This window comes from Lupinus angustifolius, chromosome LG15 (assembly GCF_001865875.1).
Source record: "Lupinus angustifolius cultivar Tanjil chromosome LG15, LupAngTanjil_v1.0, whole genome shotgun sequence".
Classification (NCBI taxonomy): domain Eukaryota; kingdom Viridiplantae; phylum Streptophyta; class Magnoliopsida; order Fabales; family Fabaceae; genus Lupinus; species Lupinus angustifolius.
Window position 1 is genome coordinate 17,898,219 of NC_032023.1, and position 22,615 is coordinate 17,920,833.

The 22,615-nt window shown below is 32.8% G+C and overlaps 2 protein-coding genes across 3 annotated transcripts; both read right to left on the minus strand.

Annotated features, from left to right (window-relative positions):
- Positions 9,402 to 10,060, minus strand: LOC109327828. Its single transcript, XM_019560999.1, has one exon. It carries the CDS (start codon positions 10,002 to 10,004, stop codon positions 9,465 to 9,467), a length of 540 nt encoding a protein of 179 aa, XP_019416544.1. The 5' UTR covers positions 10,005 to 10,060; the 3' UTR covers positions 9,402 to 9,464.
- On the minus strand, positions 14,489 to 22,389 carry LOC109327395 (queuine tRNA-ribosyltransferase catalytic subunit 1-like). 2 transcript variants are annotated; one of them, XM_019560521.1, is made up of 16 exons: positions 22,172 to 22,389; positions 21,901 to 21,962; positions 20,720 to 20,813; positions 20,244 to 20,422; positions 19,591 to 19,641; positions 18,654 to 18,710; positions 18,233 to 18,353; positions 17,053 to 17,119; positions 16,872 to 16,913; positions 16,165 to 16,270; positions 15,971 to 16,081; positions 15,785 to 15,856; positions 15,597 to 15,698; positions 15,453 to 15,499; positions 15,294 to 15,321; positions 14,489 to 15,043 (listed from the first exon to the last, which is right to left on the minus strand). In XM_019560521.1, exons 1-16 carry the CDS (start codon positions 22,296 to 22,298, stop codon positions 14,792 to 14,794), a joined length of 1,518 nt encoding a protein of 505 aa, XP_019416066.1. In that variant the 5' UTR covers positions 22,299 to 22,389; the 3' UTR covers positions 14,489 to 14,791. The 2 variants fall into 2 exon arrangements, with proteins under 2 accessions (XP_019416066.1, XP_019416068.1); XM_019560523.1 differs by having other exon boundaries at positions 22,059 to 22,259.

Here is a 22,615-nt window from a genome sequence, read left to right on the forward strand (position 1 = left end):
ATATATATATATATATATATATATATAGGAAATGTGTATATGAGTATATCATTACTCAAATTAATACATTCTACATCAAGTTTCAAAACCTTCAATTCTACCTATCCACTAATCCAAAAACTCAGATTCGAATTGTTGCTAGCTATGAAGCACGGATACTGATACATGTGTTGAGTACGATACGTATCCGATACGTTGATACGCATTTTTTCCAAAATACAGGATACGATACGTTCAAGGATACGCGTATAAAATAATAAAAACACATAAAATATGATAAAATTATAAGTGTAAATCAAAATATCCAAAGTAAAAAATATAATGGAAATTTAAAATCATTGCCCTTTATAACAAATCTATCTTATCTTATTTTAATGAAAACGAATCTATCCTAAAATCATTGCCCTCCATAACAATTATATCTTATCCTATTTTAATGAAAATGAATCTATCTTATCCTGTTTTATTAGAAACGAATATATTTTATCATGTTTTATTGGAAACAAATATATCTTATCCTGTTTTATTGAAAACGAATTTATATATCCTATATTTTACTGAAAACGAATCCATATATCCTATATTTTATTGAAAATGAATTGGATACGTGTCTTAATATATATTTATTTTATTTTATTTTTTTAATTTTAGATATTCTATGGACACGTATCTTTCAGGAATCCGAGCATATCCGTGTCGGATACTTGTCAGACACCGATACGTGGGGGTGTTTGACGAATCCGTATTACTTGTAGATACCCACGTGTTTAGGTATACATTGTCATCTCTACTTATTAACTTATATATAATTGTTATTTATTGCATTAATAATTTAATATTACTTAACATTAATTTAAAAAAATAATATTATTTGTCTTTTGATTTTTGAATGAGTTTTTCTAGATACATTTAAATATAAATAAATAAAAGAAAAAGTACATGTTTGAGATTGTTTTTGCTTATTTTTTGTTCATAAGGTTTTACAAAAAAAACTTATAAAACAAGAAAAAAGTAGCAAAAAAATATAAATGTTCAAGTTAATTTATTTTGATAATATAGAATTGAACACATGAGAAGACAATAAGAAAATAACAACAAAAAAGGTTCGAAGTATGCGACATTCCCATTGCAAAAAAGCCATGGTCAGGCCCAGGATCAGTGCTTGTCTTCCCCAAAATTTTGGGGCATCATCTCGCCAAGTGTCGGCAAATCACAGGTGAGCCACCAGATTTTTTTAATCGAGGCACCAATTAATTTAGATTTTGCTAATGCTTGGATCCTTGATTTTTATAAACTCATTATATAAAAAAGCTTGTACTTAATCATTAATCTTTTCTCTTGTATTGGATAGACACTCTTTGCACTTGTTTAATACAAATTTGCTTATCGAAAAAAATAGCACAATACTTGAGTTAATATTATATTATGTTAGTAAATAATTTAATTTCACTTACCTTATATAATAAATAATCATTTTATATTTAATTTTTGCGATTAAAATATATGTAAAATAAATTAGTTAATTAAGAGTTAGGTAGAATTAAGTCTATTATATATTTGGTTAATGAAATGCACATTTTTTTTGTTGGTTTTTCATTTCTAATAGAGAGGAAGTGTATGTTTGAGATTGTTTTTGTTTATTTTTTTGTTTATAAGCTTTTAAAAAAAGAAACTTTTAAACTAAGAAAAAAAGAAGCAAAAGATAACATGTTCACCTTGATTTATTTTTCAATTTATATTCTCATATATTAATCTTAAAATTTATAGTCATAATCTTAAAACATAATTTATACTCTAAGCAGTACATATAAATAATTGTATTTTATAAGCAAACAACCCATTATATAAGGAAAACGGATGCTAACTCGTATAAAGGCTAGTTACAAAGTAAAAGATAAAGATAATTTTATTTATGGTAAAAGAAACTTTCGAATTCAACAAAATACCAACACCACACTAGTTTTTTCTCGCCCCAGAATTTGTGGTGTTTGAGATTGGCACGAATGTTGGTTTTATTTCTACTTTATACCTTTCGCTTAATTGCTCTTTTTTTTTAATTCCTGCGTGTTGAGATATGCGAGAAGACATTAGTTTTCATCTTTTGTGGTGCCAATTCAGCAATTTGAACTTTACAACGCATGGAAAGGAAATTACAACGAAGAACATGTAATGGACCCACCTGAATTGTTTACGAGGTGTCAAGTAGGGTTACGTTTTTTCCCATTATGACTAATCTCAACATGTGTTTAGACTTATAACCAAGAAAAGAATGAAAGACAGAATAAAGTATAATAATTTAAGTGGCGAAGTTATATGATCCCATGAGAATGTACGATGATTAATTGTTAGCCATTTGAGTTCTCATTTTATAATACTTAAAAATTAATGATTAAATGTTTGGCAATTTATTTTCGGGACAAATGCAACTTACGGTCACATGCAAGCAATTTAACCCTTAATACTTTTAAAAAATTGCATTTTAATTTACCCCTTAACTTTCATGACGTACGGTGTGCAATTTAGCACTTCAGCTAACCTTGCCGTCAAGTATTAACAGAAATGTTCATTGCATCGCATGTGACATATTTACTTCCAAAGATACCCATTTGAAGACCCTCTTCCGTCTTTCAAAGTTTTAAATCAATATAGGGTCCGAAGTTCAGAGCCAACTGTTAATCATATGTGGATTGGCACTTTTAGATGCTAAACACCCTGATTCTTCAAGCAGGGATAGAGTATATTTCCTTTGGTTGAGGTGGATGCCTTGTTTGGATCTGGCAACCTCTAAACCCAAAAAATATCTTAGTGTGCCTAGATCTTTGATTTGGAAAGATTGATGCAGAGTGGTCTTGACAAGTTGAATTTCTTTCAAGTTGTTGCCTGTTAGAACCAGGTCATCTATATTGACAAGGATGATGGTGAATGAATTTGGAGAACCTTTAGCGAACATTGCCTGATCAGCTTGTGAATGAGAGAAACCCAAAGAAAAAAGTTTGGAGGATAGGGTATTATGCCATTCCCTGCTGGCTTGTTTAAGCCCATAGAGGGATTTGTTCAGTTTGCAGACCAAGTTTGGATTAGGCAGGATCAGTCCAAGGGGTGGCTTCATGTACACCTCTTCATGTAAGTCTCCATGCAGGAATGCATTGTTGATGTGCAGTTGTTCTATGATCCAAGATTTTGCTCCTACCACAACCAAGACTGCCCTGACAATAGTCATATTGACAACATGAGAAAAAGTGTTGAAATAGTCAATACCTTCCATTTTGAGTGTAACACTTTGCCACTAGCCTTGCTTTGTGTCTTTCCAATGTGCCATCAACATTATATTTAGTTTTGTACACCCATTTGCAGCCAATTGGGTGCTTATCTTAAGGGAGTTCAGCGAGGAACCAAGTATCATTAAATTTCAAGGCTTGGAGTTCCTTGTCCATTGCTTCTTGCCAACAAGGAATTTTTGAAGCTTGGTGATAAGTAGAAGGTTCTTGAATGATTGATATTCAAAAGCTGAAATGTTTATATTGAGGATAACAGTGTGAGTAAGATAGAACAGAGGATAATAGATATAGAGTACCTGAAGATGATTGAGTAGAGATGTTTACAGCAATGTCATAGTGGTAATCCTGCAGATGAAGTGGTGATCTTCTGTTTCTGGTGGACTGTCTATTAGGACGGTCGTTATCTAAATTAGGAGAAGATGTTTGTAAAGGATTGTAGGTTGGTATATCTGGTTCAGGTAAGGGGTTGGTACTGTTTAGCAAAGGGATTTGGGATGTATGTGAGGGCTAAGTCTGATTGTTGGTGGTCTGAGGGTAATGTATGTAAGGGAAAGGATTGTTCATAGAAATAGACATCCCTGGAGAGAAAAAAATCATAGGATTTTAGGTTTTAGGTCATAAAGCATATAGCCTTTTGTGCCTTCTTGATAGCTAAGAAAAACAATTTTTCTGGCTCTTAGATCAAATTTAGTCCTGTGGGAGCTGATGGTATTGGCAAAGGCTAGACACCCAAAAACCTTAAGATGGGAGATAAAAGGTAAAGTATTGTATAAGGACTGATAAGGGCTGCTATTTTTGAGTATTGGAGTAGGCAATCTGTTGATGATATGTGTGGCATGTTGGACAACAAAGTTCCAAAATTTTGGTGTTAGTTGGGATTGAAAAAAGAGGGACCTAGCCACATTTAAAATGTGTTGGTGTTTTCTTTCAACCACACCATTTTATTGTGGAGTTTCTATGCATGTTCTTTGGTGAATTATACCTTTAGATGCAAGAAAGTCATGCATTAAGAATTCTATGCCATTGTCACTTCTTAAACATTTGAGTTTGGTACTAAATTGTGTTTCAATGTAGGCTAGAAAGTTTATTAGATGTTGTCTAGTTTCAGACTTGGATTTCACGAGGATAAACCAATTAAATCTATTTTTGTCATCAACAAAAGTTAGGAAGTACCTATGGCCAAATATGGATGAGACAGAATAAGGACCCCATATGTCCACATGAAGAATATCAAAAGGTTGATTAGTATGATTTGTCTAAGGGGAAAGGGAAGTTTCGTCTACTTAGACATATGACATATATCACAAGGGGAAGCAAAAAAATTTGTAATGGTGACACATGGAAAATTTTTAGCAAGCAATATCATTACAAATTTTGAAACATGTCCAAACCTCATGTGCCACAAGCATTGTTCACTAATTCTGTTAACACTAGTTTGAAAAGTAAAAGAATTTGATAGAAAAAGGTAGTTATGTTGTAGATTAACCACATATAAACTTTGTTGCATCCTAGATGAACCAATCTTCTTGTTGGAATTGTTCTTCATAATGAGACATTGGTTTTGAGAAAAAATTAGATGGTAGTGAAGGCTAGTAATGAGTTTATAAACTAAAATCAAATTAGCTTAAAATTGTGGCACAAAGAGAACATCACAGAGTGTAAGAGTGTGACTGAGTTTGATGGTACCACAAGTAATTATGGAAACTTTGTCACCATTGGGTAAGGTGATCATGATAGGGGCAATGGTCCTTTGGTTGATAAAATTCCTCATATCATAAGTGAAGTGATTAGTGGCTCATGTGTCAAGAAGCTACTGAGAATAAAATTTACCTGAGGATGAAGTTATGTTGACAACCGAATTGATGTTGTGACTAGATTCTGCCTTGTTTTGATTCGAAAGATCTAAAATGTCTTGCACTTTCTCATCTTTGAAACCTTTAGTATTCATTTGTGATATATGTCTGTGTGTTGTATCTCCAGGTTGATCATCAAGGGGTAAACTTAGTGTGTTATTGATCACTTTATTGGACTGATTGTTGGATTGGTATCCTGGTGGATATCCATGTTTAAGAAAACATGTCTCTATTGTATGGTTGTCTCTTTCACAATAAGTGCAGAATTTGTTTCCTTGGTCTCCTCCTCTGCCTCTGCTTCCAAGTCTGCCATTTCTTCCTCTAGAAACAAATCCTCCCATTCCTCTAAAACTTAAGTTATTATTGTTTCTGCTTGGATAATCTTGCTGTGAATTCGCAGAGAGGATGCGTGGTTCAATTCCTAAAGATGGTCCAATAGAAGAATCAAATTGTCTCTCTTGCTGTATGAACAAAGAGAATGCCTTACTGATTGTAGGAAGTGGATCTAGCAACATTATTTGTGATCTAACACCAGCATACTGATCATTCAAGCCTTGCAAGAACCGAATAACATAATCTTGTTCTTAATATGTCTTCACATCTTCGATTGTTCCACATGAGCATGGTATATCACATTTGTAGTCTCTTATTGGTCTAAAATTTTCCATTTCTTCCCACAATGTCTTTAATTCAGTGAAGTAGTCAGAGATTGAATGATTTCCTTGGCTTAGATGATAAAATTCTCTTTGTAATTCAGCAATTCTAAACATGTCACCTTGTGAGTACCTTTCTTGCAGATCTTTCCACACATCAACAACATTGTTCATCCATAAAATTAACTTAACAATTCCCAGCTCCACTGAATGTTGCAGCCAAGAAAGTATCATTATATTGCATCTGCTCCATGCTCCATACATTGTGTCATCTCGAGGTGGGCGAGGCAAGCATCCATCAATGAACTCCAGTTTATTTTTTGACTCTAGAGCAAGTCTCATAGCATGTGCCCAAGAATGATAATTCTTCCCATTCAAGGGAGGTGTGACTAGAACAAGGGCAGGGTTCTCATTTGGGTATAGGTAGTAAAGGTTGTTGTGAGGGTCAACAAAAATGTTTTGATTCGCCATGGTTTTTCAAGATTTGAGCCTCTGTTCATGAAGAACTAGAGGAGAATGATAAAAGGTGAAGAAGAAGAAGAAGAGAAAGAGAGGATGAGGAAGACGAATCAAAGCAATAGCTCTGATACCATCTTAGTGAAGAGGTACCATAGAGAGATAGAAGAATAAGAGGGAAAGAGAATCATAAACTGGATAATCTTTTGTATTGAAATGATTGTGAAAACTTGATTCAATGATTTGAGCAAGAACCCTTAATATAAAAAAGTTGTCAAAAGAGGAAAAACTAACAAAACTGTGTGAAACAAAAATAAAAGGAAAGAAAGTCCGAAAAGCAAAGCCAAATGCAAGAAAGGAAAGAAAACTAAAGGGGTGGAATTTCCAACATCCCAGGAGACATTCACGATCAATCATAAATGCAATGATGATCAATTCCTTTTCAAAGAACATACCAGATCATATGTTTGAATTATTATTGTGAGTGAAGATATCTTAAATTCGTAGCCAATACGTTCTTTCAATACTGGTTCTTTTATCAATTGTTGGGAAAGCGTTGAAAGTAAGCGTTTAAACTTCTCAATTGGAGGAATGGTTGTTGTTTTATTGGATTTAGAAAAAATGATCTCACCGAGTGAATTACACTAGTCCAAACATTTTATTTTCCAGATCCTTCTTTAAGTGAGTGAAGGCAAGGGGTATAAAAGTTAGGTCTTTTTAGTTAGGGTGTTCATATGATAGTTCTTAAATATGTTCAAGATGCATATTTGAAAGTAAATATGTTAGATGTGATTATGTGAAGCACATCTGCACATAACTATTTTCGTTAACCTTTAAAGGCAAGATTAACGGAAGGGGTAAGTTGTATACTTCATGAAGGTTAAAGAGCGATATACACTTTCTGACATATTAAGGGGTGTATTATATATACATCTCCCAAACATTAAACATTTTTTTGATCGGCAATTAATCTAGATTAGAATATAAAAAATATGTTAGGAGAACAAGTGATATTCCTATCCACAAGGGCATTAAACAAAACACAACTTAGATAGCTAGGGCTCAAAACCCAATCCATGAAAGAGAAAGTGAAAGAATAAAAACGAGCGGTAAGGAGATTCCAAGAATAAAGCTTTATAGAGTACAAAACCTCCTCTAAATTAAAATGGGAATGCTCATAGATTACCTTATTTCTAGCCAATAAAAGGACCACAAAGTAACAAACCATACAGACATCCATTGTTGGTGATACATTTTTCCCAACTGCAAAGAGAACCAATGAGAAAAGAAATTACATTTGACACCCAACAAGATAACTGAACACAACCCAAACCAAGAGTAGATTGTTTGCCACACACCATAAGAGAAAGAGCAAGAGAAGAACAAGTGATAAATAGATTCTTCCAACAAACCACACAAAATACAACCTGTTGGAGCTTCAAAACCAAGGACTCCACTCCTAGCTAGGTTCGAAACAATCGGCACTCCATCTAAGGACATTCTCCACACTAAGCATCTCAATTTTGAAGGAACATTGCAAGCCTACATTCTTTTGTAGAAACCATTGTCACAATTGGTACCATAATTAAGGAGTACCTTATAGACATTGCTAACGGAGTAAAGATCACCCTTGTTATGCACCTAAAGCCACCTATCATCACAGTCAGAGATTAGCCTTACTTTCTCTAAGGATTTAAGAAGATTATCAACTTCTCCTTGTTCCCATAAAAACAAGTTCCTTCGCCACTTCAGATTCCAGCACCAAACACCATTTTTCAATTCTTCCAAAGAGCTAATACTTGCATCTTTGTCCAATGTAACATGAAACAACCTTTGAAAACAATTGTTAAGACAATCCCCCAACCCAAAGATCTCTCCAAAACGAAATGGATTCACCATAACAGACTCTTCTACACGCACCCTCAAAAAATCACCCATTATGTATCCCATTCTCTCTATTGTTAAGGCACCCCAAACATTAAACATCAATGTGGTCAGTTCCATTTTCCTTTTATTTTTTCTGTATTTCGAAACAATATAGTTATGAAAACTTTTCAACATAAGAAAATTCATTGTCTCAGTGCCCAACCGTGAACTACACCCAGCATTGAAATTTGTAACCTAGAGAGAATTTCCTTGATGTTGCAGAGTGGATCGGAAAACTATGAGGACAGCCTTGATTATATTACAACAGCCAAGACATGCCAGTAATGCATGTCTCTCTTCACCAACATATACCTATTCTGCGTGCAAACTAAACCGAATAAAGGTTAAATATGTTTTTAATGCATATAAAGTAGAGTTTTTATTTTATTTTCGTTCTTGTAATAAAATAATTTAGTCAAAATACTACCAAAATCGTTTATTTTGATTTTATTCTTTATCGTTAGGTAAGATTTAATAAGCATTCATCATGTGTAGGGGCGGAGCTATGATATAATTACGAGGGCCAAGATCAGAGAGTATGATACTTAAGTAAATTTTTTATTAATACATACATTTTATTAAATGAACTGATAATAATAAGCATAGTTTAGTATAAATTATTTCAAATATATACATAGAGGGAGACTTATAAACATGAAAGAAATAAATATAACAAAGATACTTTAACCTTTCCATATAGACTACTTGAACCACATCCAATACAGTAGCACAATACATATCAATCACTTCAAAATAAAAATACGTGCCGGTGCCAATAAACTAAAACCAAAATAAATAATTTCATATGGAATTCATTTTTTTATGGAAGGATTAAAGTCACAAGTCTTTACTTGAATGGGGATTCCTTGATCTTTCGTCCTATTTACAACTATTACCGCGGGAGCAATATAGGGAATATTTTTTGGAAGAATATTCAAATACAAGAGGAATAATCCCAGCTGGATATTGTTGATCCGTTGTACAATTTTATATACGAACTGTACGTACCCCTAGTGATACATAAAAATAAGTATTATTTGCTTTTATTTTTTTCTTTCATGATCCAAAAGGGTGCATATCGATTTGTATATACAGAATAATCCTGCATACAATACAACACAAGATCTCAATTTTTTTGGTCATTAATCTGTATTGTAGAAAAGATGGTGAAAATGAATTTATATCATATAAGTATAATCAAGTAATGTCTATAATTCACCCAATAAGGGAACAAATGAAAGAAATAATCACTAACTAGAGATGAATATTAATTGCACACATGGTCATCACTAGATATATCAGCTAGCTAGAGTCATTGCTTCTCTTAAAGACTTAGAATGAACCCTCTTAATATCTTTATTCTCCATTGATCTCTTGTTTTTAGGATAAAGCAACTTGAACCAAAACCCTTCTTTCTTGACAATATTCTTAGTATTATCTTCTTCGCCATCTTTTCTTCTTCTTGGAAGAAAAGCCATTGACCTACTCTTCACAAGTCCATGCTTGGAAGAAGAACTCGTTAGAAAGATCGAAATCGAAGAAGAACCACTTTTTCTTTCCTTAAAAGGGTGCATGGGAGAAGCAAGAGAAGAAGCAGAAGAGGAGGAGTAATATGAAGACAAAGAAGAAGAAGGAGAAGATGAATCACAAGCACCAGAGATCGTTTTTTTAGAAGAAGAAGAAGAAGAAGAGAGTTGAGAAAGCTTGTCCTTCAAACAAAGAGAACATATACCAGGTGATTGGTGATGTTTAAGGTGCTTCTTGCAACGACCATTGGGATTGAACCAACCAACTTTGTCTTTGTCCTTTGAAGAATAGGGTCTTCTTAGGTTTGCCATTTTAGCAATTTGCTTTCATTATCTTTTTTGGAATGTGAACAAGTGTTGGCTAATAAATAGAGAAAGATGTGAATGAGGAATGAGTAACGTGAGGAGTTTCCGTGATAGTTCATGGGAGCTTCCTCAAAAAAGAATTATTTTTGACTGTTTTGTAGTAAAGTTGAAAATTAGAATTGGAATTTCTTATCAGGTGAAGAAGTTATAAAATGGACGATGGTGATGGAGACAAATGGCCGGGTGAGTCTGTGGTGGTTGTGGATCTTTTGTCCCAAAAAACTATATCTTTTTATATATAATTAATTAGATTTTAATAAATAATATAAAAATATTATTTTTAATTTTTAATTTTTAATTTTTTTATTTAAGTAATACATTTTAATGGGTAGAGAGAAAATGATAAATTATATAAGATGTATGATGTGATGATCCAGTACGTGGAAAAGGCCAAAGCAATTTATTTCTGTGGGCGGCGTGGAAAATACCAAATCCTCAAATTTTTAAAAAGGGTTGGCGTGACAAAATCAAACCAACAAATTTGTTTGGTAAACGGGTCTCAGTTTTGTGTTGGTATTGAGCAGTGGAATTTTTAGGAAGGAGAAAATTCATAAAATAGTAATGGTCTTTACTAACATCAAAGAAGCAAGTGACGGGTCATAAGTAAAAAAATTGGGAGGATAATTTACTCAAATTCATTAAAATCATACATCATAAGCTAGAAGTAGTTGTGCTGAGAAGAAGTTTCAATGAGCTTCAACATTGTTTGGTCAAGACAAAACCTATTTAGATTGAGTTAGATAGTTATTTTAATATTTGTAAATTGGATATTTAATTTGTAAACCATATGGTGCAATAGTAGTCAGGTATCGTATTATGCTAAAGATCAAATATTTTATTGAGTGACATTTTTACGAAGGAAAAATTACATATCTTGACATATAATGGATTAATTATTTAATCATGATGTAAATAATTTTGTTATACCAAAAAATAATATAAATTTTATCAACAAATATTCTAATGATAGTATTTAAGAAATTCAAAAGAGAAATTTAATGACTTATTTCTCATCTCTTAATTTAATTTTGTCAACAAATCTTCTATTTTTTTGTTATTTCAAAACAAATGTCCTCTTTCTCTTTTTTATTAATGTTAATATTTGTTAACATTTTCCCAATAAATCCAATGAAATAAAACATCTACTAACTTACATCCTTTGCATGCAACATCTGCTCGTATAAAGTATTCTGAAAGTGTCATGTTATCAAATTTTTGAGGGAGCCATCGCTTGCTTCCTTTGAAGTTTAAACAACAAAAATGTCCACACCTATAGATAACTATTGCCATGAAGTTATTAATTAATAATTCAATAATAAAATATACGTAATGAAAATGATCGTAATAAAATTTTGAAAACACAAACACTGCTCCTTGTAATAAATTTTTTTATATTTTGGGTTCCTTTTAATAATTGTACACAAGGTACCAGTTAATCTAATCCTAAAATATAAAAAAAGGGGAATTTTAAAAATATTTGTTACATTTTTATATTTTAATAATCAAGTTTGCTAATATGAGTTCACTCATTTCATGAAAGACATGTTAGCATTATATATCCAAAAAAAGATCAAAAATATTATTTATTGTTTAATTCAACTTAATTTTCTGCCAATATTATTCTAGTAAAAAAATTAAAAATTCTGTATGCTTTCACTCAAACCCCCAAATTCAACTCTTTCACTAATTTCTCTTCACAACCAAAACCATCCATCCTTCCATCCACCCACTTCTCTGTGTCAAATATGGTTTAATATCAATAGTAAATTGAATAATTCGAGTACTACTCATTACTCAATATCCACCCTTCGACCAAAAACACTATCCTAGTTCTCCAAACAGCTCAAAATGGTTTATCACAATGGCTCCACGGCTGGCAAGAGCATAGTCCACCTTCCCAACCCCATGAGGAGCATACTTCTCACGCTTCTTCTCAATCATTCCCCTCAAAAATCTTGCCAAACTCTTCCTTTGATAAGGTTATAAGGAACATGATCAAACTCTCCATTTATGGTAAATATTTTCTTTTCCAATAAATTTTATCTACATTAGTATTTTTATAAAAATTGTTAACAAAACCCAGAAATGATTTTGGTTTTCTGTGATTTACTAATTTACTAGTATTTTGAGGAAATTTTTTGTAGGAATATATATATATAGGGATAACTTATAAAATCTTGATAATACATTAACAGTTTAATTTAAATTTAAAATTAATTTTAAATGTTACACCAAAAAACATAAATATATTTATCTTTAAATATAATATATTAGATACATTTTTACACCAATTCTTTGTCCGATATTTTTTATTATCTAGTTTGGTACGGCCAACCTGGCACAGTAAGTCTTAACTGGACTGGCATGAGTGGTTAGCTGGTTTCTTTCAGTACAACCAATGGTACGTTGCCATGCCCTGAAACAGTGAGTGAACATGTGACAAGTGTGTTTTTGTCAACCACTTAGATTCTGACATACTTTCTCTCTATCATCAGAGTTTCAAGTGACTGTTCACACTTAACTAACTCGGCACTGGCCTCAAAAGCAATGTTTGGTAATAAGAGGATACGCATACCCACTACTTATTTGGTATTCTTTGGAATTTAAATTTGGTCAAGTGATAAATGGATAAATAAGAGGGAAAAATCAAACTATAAAAGGGAAGGAAAAACATTTAAGACCTTATTGGATTTCGAAGTTGGATGTTTGAATTCAAGAGAGCGACATTTGTTAGGAGAAGCAGCTATAAACCCAAAATAAATTATTTCATTATCAAGAAAGGTAAATAATACTATTGATAGTACAAAAAAATAATTACATTTTAGTCTATATTATAAATTAAATTAGAAAGGATTGAAAAAATAAGTGACAAAAGAGATGAATAATAAATAAGGATATCATTAAAAAATAAACTTAAATTAATTTTGAGTTCTTAAACAAGTTAAAAGTTGAAAACTACGAAAGTAATGCAGTAGACACATATTTGCAGCAGCAGTGTGAATGAAATAGAAAAAAACTCAAAAGTTTGGTGGGTACAACCGTTTTATGGTCTACAAATCTGGGACAAAGATATTAAAGAGCACGCGTAAAGGCTCTTCCCATCCTCCACTTTTGTTCTGTCTGTGTTGCCACGCTGTGCTGCTATGCTCCCACAGTTTTGCAATATTTATGTTACAGAAATCTTATATCCTCCTATTATATCATGTTAGTGATCCTCCTACCAAAGTGATATATGTCATTTGTAAACTAATCATTAATAAATAAAGTATCATTTTATAACATATGTCCTTTTTTTATAGGTAAGAAAATTAGTACAAATATTTAATAGGAGGATAAATCATTTTCCTTATCTTATTCAAACATGCAACAACAAAAAAAGACATTCAAACAACAGCTCACTCACGTTTTATGTTATAATTTTAAATAATATACAATAACACCAGAATACCTATAGGGACTTAGTTTATTGACATAAACTTGTAAACAAATAATCAATACAAGATCAACCAAAGACTTTAAAGATTAAGAAATTCTTAACAGTGTTCGTTTGTTATGCATACCATGTACTCCAAGTAAAATTAATGGTTCACAATGTTGGCAATGGCATCACCACTGCATTTTCAAGGTACGGGTTGTCAAATCCAAGCCAACACCGTTTTTGCCACTGCCGCAAAGTTGGGAAATTTGGCATCAAATATGCTTCTTCTGCTTTTACTTTGGCCATCATATTTTTTAACTTTATATTTATATCTTATATTTTTCTCTGTCTATGGGAAATGATTTCGTGATGCTTAAATGAACTTATTGATGAAAAAAGGGGATATACATTGTGGAAGGGCAAGATAAAGACGCTGAAGGTTCAAATCTTGCCCACTATAGATAGTAAATGTATTAACATTTGCCGCAACAGAATGAGTTTAGGTTTTTTTTAATTTCGAAATCGTCTCAAACTTTTTCCTCATAGCAAAGAGTAGAGACAGGTTTACTTTCTTAGTCAACCACATTGAAGGTAAATAAGCTTTGTTTCATGAGATTAAAAATAAATATGGATAAATAAATTTAGCATAATATAGATTTGAGTGTATATAGTATATTATTGAAGTTCAACTATGCTGCAAATCATTGCATGCACAAATACCAACTATAACAAACTATAATATGCAGAGCATAAAAGAAAAGTAATATAGTACATTCACCAATCAATTTTCTTCTACAATTTAATTCTACCAACTATAACAAAAGTTCTCTTTTTATTAATTAGCGAGCTTCTATTTCCAATCAATTTTCTTGAATACACTGTTTTGATCTGCTAATGTCTTTTTTACTGGAATATGTTTGATATTGTAGATTATATATCATTCACATCATTTCAATTCTGTTCCATAGCAGTGACCCTAAAATAAATTAATATCAGTGCTCTACATAGAATGGCCTGAACAAAGATGTGATCATAATAAATTTGTGCATATAAGAGTTAAATTCCAGCTTCACTATCAGTAAAAACGTCTCATCAATTGTACTCTATAGGAACACGGCAAGAATCAAGATTCTAGACTTACCTACCCATCTTTTACACTGTTCTATGATACAAAATGAATCTTGAATGTGCCGAATAAAAAACCAAAATCGAAGGAACCAAAAAAGTTCTAATAACTTTTCATGACTTTTACCAAAGCAGCATAACCAGGTTACAAAATTTATGCTGCAAGAATCATAATCTAAACTAAATTGTATTATCTCCTCAATGCATCTTCAATGTTTCTTAATCTCTCCAACTTCAAATTTAACCCGTGATACTTATCTGACACATTATCAGAATCATGTTCTCCGCATGATGAAGACAGTGTGCAGTCGGAAGAAATGTCGATTCCAGCCACCTCCTTGGCATTGTAGGCCCTTTCAGGAAAGGAGCAGCAAGAAGAAATGTCGATTCCAGCTACCTCCATAGCGTTACAGACCCATTCAGGAACATTGCCTTCCGGGAACTGCAGCATGAAGATGTGAGATGGTTTAATTGATAGCCACTTGAAATATATTTTAGTCCAATACAAAATATCACAATGTTAGTAAAAATATAAAATAGTTTCCAGTTTCAGAAGAATAAAAGGAAAAGGTAATACGTCGGTCAATGTATTGAGCTCAAAATTCAATGAAGGTTGACATAATTTTCTCTAAATAAACATGTAAATGAAGTGAAGAACAAACGATGAATGGGCAATTTTCAGTAATAAATACCATCTTGCTTAGAAAGTCACACACAAACCTGGAACAACAAAAATTAAAACAGGTAAGTGGAATATAATACAAAGACAAATTGTTCACTGGAAAAGACTGATTAACCACATAAGAAATGAGATGAAAACAGAGAAAACTTAAATATAAAGGTAAACATACTTTGGGAACCTCCCCTGGACTATTGATGAGTGCATATCCCTACTAAGCTGCAAAATTTAAAAGGACGCCGACTTCAATCATACATGTGAATACATTGATCATAAATTTACAAAAAAATCTTCTATTGTGTGATAGTGTTTGTACCTGCATCATGTAATATAAATTATGATATGACAAAAGCTGAGATCCCATAGCATCTTTTGTCACAAGGCAATGGATGTAAGCCCTGCTGTAGTTCTTGCAAACCTATGAGAGAAGAAATAAATTAAAACACATGTGACCATATCTATAACAAAATTGTCAACTAAAAAGGTTTCCTCTAACAAGCATACCATACAAGGGCATGTAGGATCAATTGGACGGGTGTCATCGGCCATTGCTCTTTGTTTTAGTTTTAATACTCCCTGCAATGGTAATGGGAAAAAAGGAAGCACGAATGAGTGCAATTAAATCTGTGTGTGTATAAGGAGAAAAGGAGAATGTTACAAACTTTCAATAACAGGATAAAATATGATCACCTCAGGAACAAGAGCAGTGCCAAAACGTGCTGTACGGGTAGGATAAACACAATCATACATATCAGCACCCAAAGCACTACAAACAACAACATCAAGTGGATAGCCCACTCCCTGAAAGTACATGCAAATGTCATAATATTAAATTGAAATATTTCAATATAACAGAAGTGATGTTAATCGTTCTGAGTTCTGACCATAACATATCTTGGTTTATCCTCTGGCAAAGAACCAGTGCATTGAGCTACAACACGCCAAAATGAATCTTTATCTTCACCCCCTGCAAGACCACCAATAGCATAGCTGCGACACAGAAAATTCTATTTAGCACTTCAGCCCTATTGCAATAACTACTAAGTTCAAGCCTCCACTGCACCAATGTGGACGTAGAATAGAAAACTTGTTCAAATAACAAATTAAATGTGTTTAAGAATGTATAATTAATTTTAGCCATATAATTTATAACTTAAAGAGGAAATAGAAGCATCTACCCTCCTTAAATCCTACTATGTGGGAGCCTGATGCCCTGGACCACCATTTTTTTAATTTATAATAATTTCAAACAGGAAACAGAGGGGCATGCATGATTAATGAATAGGTTCATTTTGGAAAAAGAAATATATTAAGATGAAGAGGAAGAATAACAAAGAGTGAGGAGGATAAGAAATCCTCCTAAAAAACAACTACGAAAAAAGAGAAGATCAGAGCAGCAGCTTCCCAATCCCTCCTATGATTTAAGAACAATTTGACCAAGTCAAATTTGGGGGTGATCGGTCGAATTTTCAAACTGGCTAGTGCAGTCAAATGTAGTTCATAAAACACAGCAAACAAAATAAAAGATTTGGAAATAGCACTAAGCTTAAAGGCATACATAAATTATATGCTGAAATGAACTCAAACCTACCCAGGCAAATTGCGATCCACCAAGCCTTTGACACAAATGTCCCTGAGTACAGCAAATCATAATTCATAAGCAGTAGTATACAACATCCACATCGACAATACAATATGTAGGAAACTCAATATAATGAAATTTTATCAACAAAAAAATAGGACTTAAGGCTATAGTTTGTGCTGGAATTTACCTCAACACAGGATCCAAACCACCTTGTACAATACCAAACAAGTTCTGATCATGAGGCCTCCCGTGAGCTGTTAAAAGAAGGCGATAATCATTATATTCAGTAAGATAATAGAAAAGTAATATGTGATTAAAAAAGCCGAGGAAAAATACTGCATTCAGCTCAAGAACATAAAACATGATAGTTTATGTACATAAATGACGTGTCAACTCTGTTATGTATCCATGCTAAAACTAATAACAAAACCTATTAAGGATGATAAGTGATGGTAATTTAATATACTAAGAGAAAAACATAATGCACCACCCATAAAGGGACTTTTTACCCAAAGGGGCACACAAGTAAATTTCCAATCACTTCTTCATACTACTTACTCTCAATACCCCTCATGGAGAAAATGAACTTTTTTACAGAAAGTGAATGTGCTAGCAACTGGCTAAAAGAAACTCAGCCATGGCATCCACGGTTCTCTCTTCTTCCAGAAATATAATAATGAACAGAAATGTTTACTAATTAATATTAGAAAAGAAAATGTATCACTACAATAAGACTGGGTTTTACATTCTGAAAAATAACTGCTCATTTAACAGGTGGTAGTGTGGCACACAACTCAAAAGCCACTACAAAATAAATGAAAACCACAAATTTAGATTCCATTTCAAAGCTGTGCATATAACATTTGCAACATTCATAATCTATTGGAACTGGCTTTGCAAAGAGCATTTAGTGATTTTCAGCACAAGTCAATGGACTTTTTTCTTCGTTTGAAAAACATAACGAAGTCTAGTTTAAATCACAAGTTGGCATGCCAAAAAAAGATTCCCAGGAATATGTTGATGAACAAAATAAGCAGTTTCTTTCCGGTACACATTTGCAATAAATATTTGATGGATAGATAAAAATAAAGGAAGAAAATGGAGAAAGGTCTATGGGTATGTTCTTAAGCACACTGTATCACTCACTTAACATCTGTTGTTGTAACCTAAATACTATACGAGAGGGATACCTGGTTGAGGTAGTTACAATGATATAACATCTATCCACTATCTGGTGTATTAAGTGTTTGGATAATACAATATAAACAACTTATTCAGACAGTCAAAGATTCACTGCAACCAATAGTTATTTACACGCATTGAACATCATCATAGACTTGAATGTTATCCCTCAGTAACAGACTTGCCTGCTATACATCTGTCAATCCATCTAAGTGTTCGATACATAGCTTCCTCAATTCTTGGACCAGTGATGGTGGTCTTTACAACATCATCAAGAGCCATAATGATATCTGCCCCGATTCTATTCTGCACAGTTTATGACGAAAACATGAAAACACATCAATTTGGATGGCATCATATCGAATAAATTACAAAAGTGTTGTAAAAGAACTGACAACAAATTAATATCTGAACCAAATTCAAACTTTCATTGTATTCTTTGTCCCTCTTTGCTAGCCTTAAGCTCGAGCAGTAAAGCAACCACAAGAAAAAACATAAACTAAGGGCTCTTCATCTGGAGCTCAAGAGACTGTGTTTATGATAGAGAAAGAAAGCACCAAAAATAACATTGAAAATAAAAACAAGGAGAAAATTTAATCTACTTACTTGGATCTGAATTGACTCCTCAGGTGTTAAAAGCATTGGCTTTCCGTCCACTGGTGACTGAAGCAAGAAAATCAACCCTTAGTTAATATAAATTCTTCTTTGTTCAAAAATAAGTAAATACAAACTCATGCGGTCTTAAAATGTCAATCATTTATACCATCTAAATGCAGGGGGGAAATGCATTTCTATTTTCAATTATTATGTCATGTAGACAGGCCCTTGGACTGAGGGGAAATGCTTCAGATTTTAATTAATCGTAATCGTTTTGTTGTCTACTAACACAAAGCTTATGAGAAAACTCACAAAAAATTAGAGATGGGTGAAAATATATTCATAAAAATATTCTACAATGTCAATAGCATCAACAGACAGAAATGTGTGGAAACTGGTTAAAGTAGAGAACCAGAGACTAGAAAGGAGGGTGGCTCACACATCTTGAAGCAGGTCTGGTGGTCAAAATCGATGTCATCAATACATTTCAAGTAATTAGATAAAATTAACATTAAAATTTTATGTACACAAAATTGTGTGTATACTATTATCTATCAATTATGAAAATATGAACAAATTGAAAGTTCAAAATATCATTTTTTTTCTTGCTAATTTCTTTAGACTTTGCATAATTCCAGAGAACTTGGTGGTATATAACCTAAAATCATGATAAGCCTTTGGAAAAAAGTGACAACCCAGTCTATGTTTGACCCAATTAAGCTCAAACTTTAGCTCTGCAGTCAACTAGCCTGTTTTTCAAAGTTAGTCCAGTTCTCTAGTCTTAACCAGGTTTGACTGATTTTGGGTTACAAAACAGGTTAGGTAGTTTTAAGGATCAATGAATGCAATCCAGTCAGCAGTTTGCCAGTCCAGTGAAACTAGTTTTTAGAACTTTGAACAGGAGTGGAGCACAACAGACCATTAAACTCAAAGGTAAAAAACATACCTGAAATGTCACACCTTTTTCTGTGATATCAGCAAGATGTAACAGTGAGACCTACGACATTAGCAAAATAAATTAGTGAGAAATATTTTTTACACCAAATATAAGTGATTTTATTCAACAAGATCCCTAAGCATCATTAACAATCAGCAAAGGTTCATTTTACATAATAAACTTAGCTACAATATCATTTTGTATTGTCAAGTCAAGCCCATTATCACAACCCTAAGCCACTTTTCCTTTCACTACTTACAAGCTTGGTTACTTGCAGTACTTAACTTAGTAGGGTCAATGTGACTACTCAATCTGTATGGTTGGCATTATACTACTTTAAAGAAAGGCGGGGACAGAGAAACTTCTTTGAAGGTCAGAGATACAGAGGCAATGCTCAAAACAGACAAATAAAAACAATTTATGTACCATTATGACTCCGTTACATATTTAGCATGCAACAAATGAAGAATATTAAACATCCTTCATCATTGTGCAGTTTTCATATCGTATATTAACAATAAAAATAATTTAAACTATGTTTTTCTGATTTTTCATTTTGGCATGGGCTGTACAGCATGAGCAGTTGTCACAATGCAAGATTAGTAGCAAAAGTATTCAATGGATGAAAGATAAAAGCACAAATGACTTAAAATCATAACAACCATTTGAAAGCCACCAGAGTCTGTAAGCATTCCCCTCTGCCAGTTCATAAATTTGTGAAGACCACCAGCTTCCTCAAGAAGCTCCGAAGTAGGTCGAAGGGCCAAGTGATATGTATTTCCAAGAATTATTTGGCAGCCAATATCCTCAAGCTGGCTATTAGTCAATCCTTTGATAGTCCCTGATCATTTATAAACCCCATTAACAAGGCAAAGGTGCAACACAGCTATTAAGCAATCCATTAATCAACTAGACGCCTACCAAATGGAGAAAGCCATATCAACCAATTCAAATATCAAAAATTGAGTATTCTATGGACAAGCAATAACCAAAATCCATAGCATAAATAATTCACTTCAAAAAGGATATCTTCTCTAATGAAATAAGAGGTGCATAATCTCTCCCAATCAGCAAACTTGATGACAAGGGAAGTTGCATTTGCTATAATATCAGAAAGAATTAATTTTAAAGCTCTAACCTTGTGTGCCTACTGGCATAAATAAAGGCGTTTCACACACAAAGTGAGGGAGTGTCAATCTAGCCGCACGAGCTCGGTTGAACCTGGCAAGAACCTGACAACAGGAACAGAGTGGAGTTCAAAGAATAACTGAAATACAGTTATGAAATAAATAAAAAATGTCAAGAGATCATGCGCACACAATCCTTTTCAGCAATCACATCTCTATCTCCTATTCTATTGTACTATAAAGCAACTATACTTTAATAATTTTTACGTATCCGATACCGATACTTTCCAATTTTTTGTCGATGCGTATCCATAGTATATCAAAATTATTTTTTCAAAAGTAAATAAATTATAATTCCGATACTTTCCCGATACTCTCTGGTACTCTTAAGATGTTTTTCCGATGCCTCCCAAACATTCAAACTACAGTACAAGAGCATTTTAAGAGGGGGGGAGAGAGAAAAACATAAAACACAATCAATTAAGTAGAAGTGAGAATAACATTCAATGTACCAAGTGGACTTATAGTAAGAGAAAAAAGACAAAGCATGTATATTATATAGAGAAAGAAGAGAAAATGCATATGTATAATGTTGATCATGAATTAAATGGGATCAATACTATTCTTATTTATGTGCGGTAAACAATTATTTCTATGACCATATGTTTTTCATTTTGTAATTTCTAAGAGATATGTTCATAACAAGAATTATATATTTATTATGTTTTATGAATTTTATGTGTGTCTCAAATGTGTCATATTCTGCATTTTCAACAATATACATATTGATATGAATTGTATATAGATTCATACAGAGTTTCAGACATCAAATGGGATGCATTGACTGGCATTAGACAGTTTTTGCCATTACACTTTGAGGGACTATACCCAAGTCTTCTCATTCTCATCCACCATTGATTTGTGTTACTTTTATCTAAGAGTCAATGATGATTAATACATAAACAGTGAATGATACGTCGACAATGTAGAAAACAGTTACGCTGCCAGCAAGTATAGATAGATAGATATATATATATATATATATATATATATACTAAATCCGTCAGAAAATGATAAACAGTTTGCTATTAATTAAATTATTCAAACAAATAAAGAACAACTGCGAAGCAGTTAAATGTTCAAGCATAACAAAAAGACAATGTGCAAGTAGAAATTTAATTGGGAGGTGAACCTCAAAACGAAGCGCCATAGGGTTTGTATCAGGAGCAGAGCACAGCACAGGGGTATCAGTTCCTGGCATGGAAGAAACAACATTGACATTAGTTATAAAAACAAAAGCTGATCGATGAATGGAACCATATCGTTGAGAGAAAGAGTGGAAAAGCGTACAGATAGAGTGAGAGGAAGGAAGAAAGGGGAACATGCGGCGAAGGAATGGAGTAAAGAGTCCTAGATTAGGTTAATGCGAAGGAAAAGGTTTAGGACCGTATTTAGGTGCTTACCTTTATGGTGGAACATGCGTGGCGGCCAAAACTTTTTATTATTTGATTTTGATTTTGTAATCCATGTATTCCTTTTTGGTATCTGAGTCAGACGAACATCGATGCTCATAACCATCCTTCCATACATGGCGCCTCAAATTTGACCAAAGAAATTGTTGATTCCACGTGGGTTCGGTATCCTCTTTACCCGACATTCAAAACAGAACTGTTTCATTCTATCCTTCTTTTTAAGAATTCAAATCCTATCTGTTTGCAAAATTTTGGATTCTCTTTTTAAATATTCTATCCTTCTTCTTTTTAAGAATTCAAATCCTCTTCCATGTGAATAAGGACTGTAATACGCACCAAAAATTAATTTTTAATATTTATGATTTTAAGTTACTTTTTAATAAACAATTAGAAAAAAACTATTTTCTCGAAATGCTCCATTTTTAAATATGGACC

What these genes read in the sequence shown, in the direction of transcription:
- LOC109327828 (XM_019560999.1), bottom strand. Translation starts at nt 10,004, where the DNA reads ATGGCAAACCTAAGAAGACCCTATTCTTCAAAGGACAAAGACAAAGTT.
- LOC109327395 (XM_019560521.1), bottom strand. Translation starts at nt 22,298, where the DNA reads ATGTATGGAAGGATGGTTATGAGCATCGATGTTCGTCTGACTCAGATA. An exon ending in GATTGACAGATGTATAGCAG is followed by an intron (nt 17,120 to 18,232) that starts GCAAGTCTGTTA and finishes TTCTTTTAACAG; the next exon opens with CTCACGGGAGGCCTCATGAT. An exon ending in GTGACTTTCTAAGCAAGATG is followed by an intron (nt 15,044 to 15,293) that starts GTATTTATTACT and finishes TTCATGCTGCAG; the next exon opens with TTCCCGGAAGGCAATGTTCC.